Below are 11,804 nucleotides of genomic sequence, written 5' to 3' on the forward strand. Positions count from 1 at the left end.
GGTTTTGAACTGTTGACCTTTTGGTTAGCAGCCGAGCTCTTAACCACTGCGCCATCAGGGCTCCATTTGACATTTAGACAAGCAAAAAAAATGGAGGCCCATTTTAGGAGTGTGTGTAGTTTAAAATACTTTATTTATTTTTGTTTTTCATTTAAACTGTGGTTTTAAGGTTTACTTAGTTTCACCGAAAAAGAATTGTAGTTTGTACTATTTTTGCTTTGGGGGACAGCATTAAATTGTTACAATTCAATATGTGATCAGTTTTCAAAAACTATATTACTTAACCTATGCATTCTAATCAAGGAGTTACAGAAGAAGAGAGACAATCTCTAAAAATCTTAGGAAGAAATATACCCAGGGAATGATACTTTTGGTATAGCAACAACAAGAACAAAAAGTAATATTCTAAGGGAAAAAATAAAACCCACTCAATGTCATAAGAAAATGACAAATTGAGAGAGATCTATTGGATCCTGTTATTGGCCAGCCTTGCAGGTTTATTATCCTAGGTCTACATCACTATCAATTTAAGAAATATAACCTTCTCCCACTTAGATCAAAACTGAAGATCAAGTGGGTATGCTCAGTTTTTTGGCTCCAAGAAGATGTCTATCCAGAATTTACTTATAAGTCTATATGACTGTAGGTTGTTTAACGTCTTGCTCAAATTATTGCTTTCTGTGTCTAAACTGGAAAAGAGAAACACTTCCAGTTATTTGCTGTGTGAACTTAAAACAGTTGCCTACATTTTCTAAGAATTATTTTCTTCATCTGTACAATAGGAATGCTAGTAGTATAATTTTCTTGTTAAATGATATAAAATATGTAAACTGCTTAGCACAGTGCTTGAATCTTAGGAAATCCTAATAAAATTTAGCTTGTGCCTACTCTAATATGCATGAAAAGACAAAATGCCTTCTTCCGCCATGTAGTGTTTTAGCTGTCACAACTTCCCTTGCACTTATTTACAGTTCTTCTCTTATATGACATATATTGTAAGAGAATTTACAGTTGTTCCATTACTCTTCACACTACGTTGTGAACTAAAAGTTGTGTCCTTTTACGGTTATAGAAAGATAAATACCAATGCCATTTATTATGCGTGTCTGTGTATCAGAAATATGTATGCAGCACTTTTCAGAGGCTTCTCGTCTTAAACATGGTATAGAGCAAATGATGTTTATCTGTTAATGTTCTAAAGTTTATAACTAAATCTTCTAATAAAATAAAAAATATCACAGTTATATGAGATCAGGACTTTTTGTCCTTTAATATTCATAGTTAAGATTACATTAACTTTAGAAGAGTTAGCATTTTGAACATTCTAATCAATTATTCTCAACATGCAGAACTACATTTGCTGATCTTAGCATAGGCCCTGTAATTATCTACATCAATATTTCAAGCAATTTCAGTTATGTATAAAATCTAAAACCAAGCTTAGCTACACCATTCATTTCCATGTAACTAAAATTTTATAAACACCAGAAATAGAGCATAAAGGGCATTGCCAATTAAATTTGAAATCTTAATCCTTATAGCACTAGGGCTCTGCTATGTATGTCTTATGGGCTGCAGTAAAAGCAAAAGAGAGAGAAGTTCATACTTAATTAAAAAAAAAAAAAGGAATTTACTGATTAGGATAGGTTGTTTTTTTTTTTTTCTCTCTCTCACTGTGATTAGGATGTGAGGAGTTAGGTTTGGTCCTGCATGCTTTCCACCAAATTGCATCACTTCTGAGTCAAGGGCTAAGGCATTTAATAAATTAAATTATATTAAGAAAGTAATATGTAATAGAAAAAAGTCACTCTTATTTTACCCAATGAATTGTATTTTAAAAAATTATTAAATATTTATTTTTTACTTTTCAAATATCTGATAAATGATTACTATGTGATTATATAGGAGTATTCCTTTCATTTCCATTTACTGTCTGTCTTTTTGAAGATTTACTATGACCCAGTATTTTTGCTAGATTTTCTACTGAGAGAAAGTAAACTGAAGTATGTCAGTGAAATGTGCTCTTTTAGGTTTACGTAGAAACTTAATGGGATAATATATGGAAAAAAAATTAAAATTGGCATTTGCATTATTTGCTAGTTCCTTTAAGAATGTTCTGTTGTTCTTTGTTTTATTTCTATGTAGTTTATTACAGAGTTTTTATGTTGACAATTTAGTATGGGTTTAGTTAAGAAAGAAAAATATCCTACATACATGGTGGTGTATACTGTGGGTGATTAATGTAGTAGGCAATCCAAGAAGTGAATCCCCAGTAAAAGGCACAACTCTACAAATAAAACAAAATAAAAGTTATGAAAAATACATTATATATATATATATACCATCATTTCAAAATGACATATCAATTTATTCCTCAACACTGCAGCATTTTTGTATGCAAAATAGTATAATTATTTCTAGGCTGGATGAATAGGCTGCTACTGTTTTGCTCAGCAAAATAGCATTTTAAAAATGCTTTTTTTGATCTCTCAGAGGAAATGCATTTTTGCCCCACGCTTATATAAATGAGTGTTCAAGAGATCAGGCATACATAACGATATATTTTAGAAATACATTGTCACAGAAATATATATTTAGAAAAATATGTTTCTTCAAGAATTTTTTGTGTGTCAAGTAACATACATGAAGTAATAGAAAAAAGATAAATGATCTAATTAATAAGATATACTAATTATCCTTTTTAATAGTAAACAAATTAAAAAACAAATGATTTAATTATTAGTAGTAACATACATTGATTGATTAGAAAGGAAAATGGTCTAGTTTAAGAAGTCCTAGGGTATAACCCTGATCTTGCACTGATATAACAAACTTTAATATCTTATGTCAAAAGAGAAGCTGGTCTAAATGATTTCTGAGATCTCTTCTACTTTTAGAATACAGCATTTTATTACCATGACAGCAATAAAATGTTTGTCTAATAGAAATTTTTTGAAAACAGTTATTTGCCAAAAACCAGGAAGATTTTGGTAAGGATACCCTGATGGTTAACGTTATGTGTCAACTTGACTAGGCTATAGTTATGACACTAATCTAGGTATTGCTTTTAAGGTAGTTAGCAGATGTGGTTAACATTTGGAATCATTTGATTTTAAGTAAAGGTGATTGTTCTCTATAACGTGGAGTGGGCCTCATCCATCCATTTGAAAGGGCTTCAAACTGAGCTTTCCCTGAGGAAAAAAAAAATTCTGTCTCAAGATTGCAGCAATTCCTGCCCTGATATTTCCAGGTTCTATGGATTTCATACTTGATATCTCCCGCAATCATGTTATCCAATTCCTCAGAATAAATCATATAAATGTTGTTGTTGTTGTTAGGTGCTGTTGAGTCACTCCTGACTCATAACAATACAATGAACAACAGAACTAAATACCATTGGTCCTGTGCCATCATCACAATCATCATCACACAATCAGAAATCACAATCTCAGTAATAATTAAAATTATAAAACATATCATTCCCCACCTTAATCAAATTTTTCAAAGGTGTGTGTCCTCCAGAAACTTTGTGAACAAATAAGGTTTCCAAAAGATATCTAATGTAGTGTATACAATGGCAAAAGCAGGCCAAGCTGGAAAGAATATAAAACATAAATACATTAAATTCCCTTCCAAAATTATGGCTTGCCTTACTCATGAGCCTTTATACACTTTTTAGTGTACTACAATATTCTATTTATCAGGAAATAATTGTTTTCTGTAGCTTAAAAGTGTTTATTTCAATACTTTTATTCTATGAATTTTCTAATTTTTTTAACAAGAAAAGTAACTTTTTACACCAATCTCTATAAATTTACATCTAATGACACTGAAAATATTTTATGACACCAATCATAAATTGTTATGTTCACACCTGTCCCAGGAGTAGATATAAATATAATAATTGCAAATGTGTTCCTATCAAAATGCCCCAAGAATGCAGGAGACAATTTACGTGTTATAAAAATATCCAAAGCCTACTTAGAATGCATTTGATATTTTCTAATATTTAGAATAACTTTTGAATTGTCTGCTTGTCCTTTAGCAAGTATTATATATTGAGAAATTTTGAATTTCATTTTCTATGTAGTCATAATGTAGCTTTTTGTTTTATATTGTTGTGTTTGTTTTTTGCCTACCTAACATATTACATTTTTTCTGTTTTTTTTCTTGTTGTTTTTGTTATAGCTATTGTTCTAAGTTTCCATTGCTTCTTGTCATTTTTTATATAACTAATTTTTTTAAATTTACTGTCAGATGTGATTTATGAAGGTATCTTATCATGGTTATACTTAAAAGAATATATTTTTATTGCAATCTGTACTTACTTTGTTACAAATAAAAATGGAAAATTTCAAAAATTTTACTCTTCAAGAAAATCAGTATGGATCAAATGTTACATACTTAAATCAATGAGTTAAGCATAAAAATTAACATGGAATTTACTCTTTGTAAAAACAGACATTGAGTTGCTACTGGGAGTTTATTTTATTGAAAATGAATTCATGATTTCTGGTATTAGTAACAGTGACTTATGGAAAACAAATAATCAATTAAATGCATATAATAAAACCTGGCTATGTCTTCAGGGGATTTAATATTATTGATTGTCATCATAAATGTAAGTGCACCTACTATGTGAGAAATATGTTCCATGTGATATGGATGTAGCTATAAACAATAGACAAAATTCTGAAAAAGGTAAGAGATCAAGCAATGGAAATATCTCAGGAAGAGCTTTCTACACAGTGAGACAAGCAAGACAAAGTCCTGGAAAGAAGAGGTTGTCTTGTGTGTTTTGGTGAGGAAATAAGTATTTCTTCTTTTTTGTTAGAAGAAATTATGTAAATACTTTCTCCATTTTCAGAAAAAGCAAAAAAAAAGAAAGAAAGAAAGACAAAGAATAGGCTAAGCCAAACCATACAGTGGAGCCCAAATGAGAAATTTTGGTTCAAGCTATGGTGCCTTTAAATTAGCTCACTTACTTATTTTATAGTAGACCGTCAGAGTTTAAAGACTAACATACCATATAAATCTATGGCATTACTGTTTGGATATATGCGACTTTGCACATGATTGGTAACTCAACAGCCAAGTTTTTTTCATTCCAAAATATCTTCATTCTATTTAATTATGTTTAACTTTCCTTCAACACCAATTTTTCCTCTGTTCAGGGTTAAATGAATGTGTAAGAATATGTATGCTCATATCCAATTCCTTTTTCCCTTTCTTTGCGCTTGTTCGATTGTTTCTTTTCCATGAAGTCACTATTACAAATACCAGAAATCATTAATTCATTTTAATAAAATAAATTCCCAGTAATGACTTGATATTTTACAGATAGTAAAGTGGATTTTTTATGCTTCCCTCTTATTGATTTAAGTTTGTGAAATCTGACTAATGCTGATTTCTTGATTAGCAAAGTTTTTGAAATTTTACGTTTTCATTTATAACAAAAGTTCATCCTTTATCAAGCAAGGGTTAAGATATGAGGGCTGTGGAAAAAGAATATAGCTTCAACTTTATAGAGTTTCAAGGAGACCTTGTACAAAAGGTAGTGCCAGTTTTCTATTGAGGAAGATGATGAAGAAAATGTTCATATAACAGGTTGAGGATACAGGTATTTTGCTAATAGTGAAGTCTGAATTGTAGAGGAAAAAGTAGGATTCTGAAAATTGGGGAGGACTCAAGGAAGGCAATAAATTGAGAATTGTGGAGTTTATGGAGATAAGAGTATAAGAGATAAGGGCTGATCTAAAATGGTGGCATTCATGTTCTGACATAAACAGGGATACAGTGTCCAAAGATATAAGTCCTGTTGCATACAAGGCAGACAGACAATTATTGAATACTGAGTGCAGAAAGCATTTCTGGGACTATTCCTCTATCCTGATTAAGGGTTTACAAATCCTAAGGAAAGGGTAGCCTTAGTTGCAGTGTGCTAGTTCACTCTTGATCCATATTGTAAGAGGGAACTGAATAGCCTGGATCTTAACTCTTGTTGAGTGAATGAAGAACTTGTGAATTACACCAAGCTGGGCGACACATTTTCACTATGGATGATAGGGACAGACGTTCTGAAAGAGATACGACCTTAGTTATAGTATGCAGATATTTGTAAGTGTGGCTGAGTCATCTTGTACCTTCTATCTGAGAAATCTGCCTTCTATCTCAGCTAAGCAGGCAACTGCTTTCAACTCTACGATATGATCCAAATCAATCTTGGATATTAACATTTGAGTATGTGCCAACTGGATATGATATTTGAAATTTGATATTCTTAATTTTGAGATGTCACATCATCCTGAAATTGGGTTTCCTGAGAAACCTTGTGCTTATATTATAAATCCCTACTAGAAACCTAAATTTCAAAAGTAGTTTGTGTGTATCTGCTCTGGAATGATTCAGTATAAACTCAACATGTTTGCTATTTTGGAACAATGTGCCACAAATACATTCATTACCAAGATGTTATAAAACATGCTGTGCTTGTGTTTAAGAATAGTAACCAACTGCCAGTTAATTCCTTTGAGAATGCCACTTTTTAAAAAATGTTTTTTGTTTGTTTTTTTCCCTCATGCTGTGTTATGTATTTGGTAAATGTTATGTGTTTGATCTAAAGAATTTAGTGTTTTTACAGTTTCCTTTCAAGTTTTCCTTCCCAGATTCTTTCCAAAATATATTGGAAATTGTCTTCATTTAAGAAAAAGAATGAAGTTAAATATCCTTAACGGCCCTAGAAAACCTGGCTCCTACTGACCTGAACTTCATCCCTGGGTTCCAATCTCCCTTTTCCTCTCTGCATTTCTGCTACATTGACTTTCTTTCTGCTCCTAAAATCCAACAAGCTGCTGCTTTCTACAACTGATAAATTTCATATAAAGATTCCTCAAATTCCCAACTAAAAATCTGACTTACCTCTTTAAAAAAAGGAAAAAATATATCAAATGTCACTCTCTCAGGAAAACCATCTCAGAACTCCCATATCAGGTCAGATTACCGTCTTTCATGTTCTCATAGCACTCCATGTAAAATAAATACTTGTGTAATTGGTTCATCTATCTATTCACTCAATATATTATTTACTGAGAATCCATTAGTCAGGTAATGTTTTAAGCAATGAAGACAGACTGGAGATTAAAGTACATACATTTATAGAACCTTCACTATTTCCTTCAATAAGGAAAAATAAAAGCAAATGTTTATGTGAACATATCATTAAACCATAGTAAGTTGTATAACAAAAAAACATTTCAGCAAAATCATTGTCCTAGAAAATAAAGGAAAGGCTACCATGAGTAAGAAATAGATGAGCTCATATCTGAAGTCTAAATAGGAGACAACAAGGAGGGATGTCATGTGCATAGGCCCTGGTGTGAAAGGGAATATGGTAGGTATGAGGATGAAAAAGGAGGTCAGTGTGGCTGGGGTACAGAAAAAAAAAGGAAAGCTTGGAGAAAGGGAGAAAGGCCAAATTTGTTCCCTTTCTTCTAGTATCCTATGACAAATATTTATATTTTCCTAAATCCACTTGGAAGTTTCATTAATGAATGGAATTCAGTTCAGGTCTGAACTTTTTTTTTTTTTTTAAATCAAATTGTGAATCCTATGTCTGAATATTCTCTTTCCTTTCAATGTGATATACCTTCTTTAGAGATAGACACAAGGAGGGCAGGAGAATGGTGGGAGGGAGAGAGAGAGAGATTATTTCCACAATATGCTAACTACCATAGTTATATAGTCTGTTTTGATAGTTGACTCAATTTTTTTTCCCTCAACTTACTCTTAGTATAATTTAAATTTTGGATTTTGACTTACTAAAGGTGACTTGTAAAAATTTTTTTCTTTTTCCCTGTTATATTTTAGGTCATTATTTTGTTCCTATGCAATGTTGTCAATTTTTCATAGATAACTATTTTTGTTTTTTGAGGTATATACATGGTCTCAACTTTATAATTTTAAGCTTCTTTTACTAACATTTCTGAATTTCCAGATATCTCTTGCTATTGATATATTATAAATAAAACTGTGATCATTATTAAATTACCTCTACTTTGCAGTATACTTAATAGTTCATTGCTTATAAATTGGCAAGCTGTTTTTGTATCCTCAGTTTATGGTTACTTAAAGGATACTTTTTCCTAAAATTGAAACCATTTTAATGAGGCTTACAACAAAGTTTATTAACATAGCATCTGGTTACAAGTTCCTCTCTACTTTAATACATAGATACTATATGTATCATTGGAGTCCCCGGGGGGCAAAAACTGTTAAGCACTGGGCTAAAACCCACCCAGAGGTGCATTGAAATATAGGCCTGGTGACCTTCCAAAAGGTCACAGCCAAGAAAACCCTATTGAGCACAGTTCTATTCTAACATATGTGGGGTTGCCATGAGTCAGAATCGACTCCAAGGCAACTGGTACTGGTATATATATACATATATATCACTTACTGTACCACTGGATGGCGTAATGTTCTAGAACTCTCTTTCGCATCATATATATATGGCATCCTCAAATAAAAAAGGAGGTATATTAACAGAGGTCCTGTGTATTCAGCCAAAAATACCTGAAAATAAGAAAATAATTTTGATTAAACAATAAATTAAGTTTTACAGATGCTATCAAGTTTTAAGTGAAATATGGTTTACTTATGACAATGAGCATGTCCACAGATTAACCTACTGCATGAACTGGCTTTATTTGAGAGACTAATCCACTAGCTTGCGTCAGGCTTTGGAGAGTAACATTAATCATGCAACAACTACACTAGGGTCAGAGGATATAGTAATGAACAAAATAGACAATGTTAAGCATCCTACTATGTTAAGCATGCATTTGGATTAAGATGTTATTTCTATAAACTTTTCTCTGAACTCTTCAACTCATTAAAATTTAATAAATATTTATTGAACATATATTATTTTAAAAGAACTAGACTAGATGCTACGGCAAATAACAAGAGGTCTTCCTTGGAAGAGTCAGCTGAGATCTGAGAAAAGACAACGTATGAATAGTTAAAATAAAATAAACATTGAAACTAGTATGTCATTTTCTTCAGAAATAATACAAGAGAGATATCCTTTGACCATCCAACTACTACAAAACATTGTATTTGTGTAACCCCAGCCCAATACATATATCATCTTCTATATGTACAAACTGACCCTGTCACTGAGTGGAATGAGTTACAGTATTCACTTTATTTATTTTTTTCCTTTCCCTGGCCCTGTTATCTTGGACACAACTGATTTGACCCTGATTCAAACTGAAGCAATTTGTTATCTGTGTTAGAAATGTTATATGTTGATTCTAATGAATCCTGGTGAGTAGTTTAAAGAATTGGATTCTAAATTCTGGAGCTAGGGGTGAGGCAACTATGTGAGTGGATAAAGAGAGATATCTGATCTATAAAGAGACAAAAAATTTTTAAAAAAAAGATTTGGAAAGATAATTGGAATAAAGACCATGTGATTGCAAAAAGGGTAATTGAGTGATTAGTTTTCTGCTCACTTTCGGAATCTGGTGACTGCCCATCATTGTGCTTTGCTTTGAAGCTATAAAAAAAAAAAAACTAAAAAAAAAAACCCATATGTCACCCATTCAATTCTGACTCATAGAGGCCACCAAGTTAAAACCACTCCTTGGATTTTTCAGACAGATGGGGGAAAATTATTGACATTCCACTGTTCAAAGAGAAGAGAAAGAACACTGAACATGACAGTGATAAATTAGCCTGTCTTCACTACTTTGCTTTGTGTTGGCTCATTTGCACTATTTTCTGAAGAACACTTGAAGCTGCACGTATTTTTTCTCAAATATGTAAGTGGGCACATTAATTAGAAATCATGTTCTTATCTCTGGTGAGGATTTTCTGCAAGTATATGGTTAGAATATGTGACATATATGAATGATTTTACATATGCATATATATAATTATTTATATATGTATACACACATATTTATATATGTTGTTGGTAGCTGTCATGCAGTCATCTCCGACTCATGACAACCTTATGCATAGCAGAAGGAAACATTGTCAAGACCAGCGCCATCCTCACAATTGCTGGTATGTTTGTGCCTATTTTTGCAGCCACTGTGACAAACTATCTCATGGAGGGTCTCCCTCATTTTTGCTGACCCTCCACTTTACCAAACAAGGTGTCATTTTCTAATGATATTTATATGTAGTCATTTATATAGGTGGGTTTTTCCAGTTATAATTCTTTCTTTCAGCAATATTTATCATCTAGCGAGTCAAGTGAAGCTTTGCTGCTCATTGACTCAAACAAGAGAGGGTGAGAACAGTCCTGATACATTTAGTATAAAAATAGTATAATTGAAAAGAGCATATTAACTTAATGATTTACAGCATGACTGATTATTCACATACAAGGAGAAAATGTTTACCACTTTTGAATGCCTTATGTTGGAGTCTAGCCATTTATGCTAATATAATGAAGGTTACGATACTGTTTTATTACAACTAAATGTTTGAAGTATTTATTTTAAGAGCATCTGATACAGTGAAGTCAAATTTGAGTATATTTGAGTAAGATCTCTAAAACCACACAAGGAATGAACGACGTTATAAACAATAGGCAACAGGGACCAGATGTCACTCTTTATTAAGTTAATAAAATGCTGTCACATTTGAGTCAGAGGAAAATAAACTACAATCTTGTTGCCTTCATCTCCTGAGAATAAATCTGAAGAGTCTGCATACAGCTTATAGGAGCATATTCTGGGAGGCCCAATATGCTATCACAAATATTGTTCCTGATGAAGCATAGAGGTTAAAATACCATCAAAGTATGAACAATATATCCTAAAAGCCCTAAAGAATAATAAGAAATAACTTCTGGACAATTCATCTTTAAAAAAAAAAAAATCCATTTGGGGGCAAATAGAAGAAAGGAGGAAAGATAATTTATTATTATTATTATACTTGGAAAATAATCAGAAAATTGTTTTAGAACAAAGACACACAGGGCCATACTGACAAATATTAATAAGACAACACTCTCAAAATAGAATTGCTATTCTTCTACTTAAAAAAGATAGAAAATAGGACTTCCAGCACAATGGCACTCTAGGCAGAAGCAACATGCCATCCCTCCACAGCAAAGATCCGAAAAACTAAGCCAAACAGAGAAAACAACAATCCTGAAACCCTAAAACATAAAATGAAGAGATAAAGAACTCATTCAAGCACCAAATGGAGTGAGAAAACTGACAGAGAATGGAGAGCGAGGAGAGATTCATGCAGAGGTCCCCTATCAGTTAACACAGCACGGATCCACCATCTTGGACTCCTATCAGAGACCAGCAAACGGGGTACGAGAAAACAGCTTCATGGAGCTTCCAGCAGGAGACAAAACAACTGGTAATTTTCGATATATGCTTTGCCACCCCCCACCATTCTTCATCCCCACCCGGCCTCCACTCCTTCCCGCAGACACAGTCTCTTGTCTGGGAAGCACTGGTTGCTTGGATTCCACCAGCCCACACTAGCTGGCGCTCTGAGTCCCATTTGTTGGCTGCTGGTGTTGCTATTTTTCCGCTTCTTTTGAATTCTTCCTTACCTCTCACCATCTCCCACTCCTTTTGCTCAAATGCCTGGCTCTGTGCGCCATCTTTGCTTCTCCTGGAAGGGCTACAGAGCTCCGTTCGAGTGTGGAGCTGCTTCCCCGTATGGGCTGCCACGCTGGTGGGATTCCAGGGCTTTTGTTCGTTTGTTGGTTTTGAATTGTTTGTTTGTTTTCTTTTCCTTTTCTTGAGTTGGGAGCCCGTTCTGGCCAG

General features: G+C 33.0%; 1 protein-coding gene across 1 annotated transcript in view; it reads right to left on the bottom strand.

Moving 5' to 3' along the window:
• Nucleotides 1-11,804, bottom strand: part of TECRL (trans-2,3-enoyl-CoA reductase like) — a 161,143-nt gene that overhangs the window by 23,513 nt on the left and 125,826 nt on the right. Inside the window, exons 5-7 of the mRNA XM_004390708.3 lie at nucleotides 8,456-8,571; nucleotides 3,488-3,593; nucleotides 2,215-2,287 (exon numbers count right to left, since the gene is read on the bottom strand). Coding sequence (XP_004390765.1) covers nucleotides 2,215-2,287; nucleotides 3,488-3,593; nucleotides 8,456-8,571 — 295 coding nt within the window. The remainder of the gene's footprint in view (nucleotides 1-2,214; nucleotides 2,288-3,487; nucleotides 3,594-8,455; nucleotides 8,572-11,804) is intronic.

Source organism: Trichechus manatus, unplaced genomic scaffold (genome assembly GCF_000243295.1).
Source record: "Trichechus manatus latirostris isolate Lorelei unplaced genomic scaffold, TriManLat1.0 scaffold00321, whole genome shotgun sequence".
In the NCBI taxonomy this organism is placed as follows: Eukaryota; Metazoa; Chordata; class Mammalia; order Sirenia; family Trichechidae; genus Trichechus; species Trichechus manatus.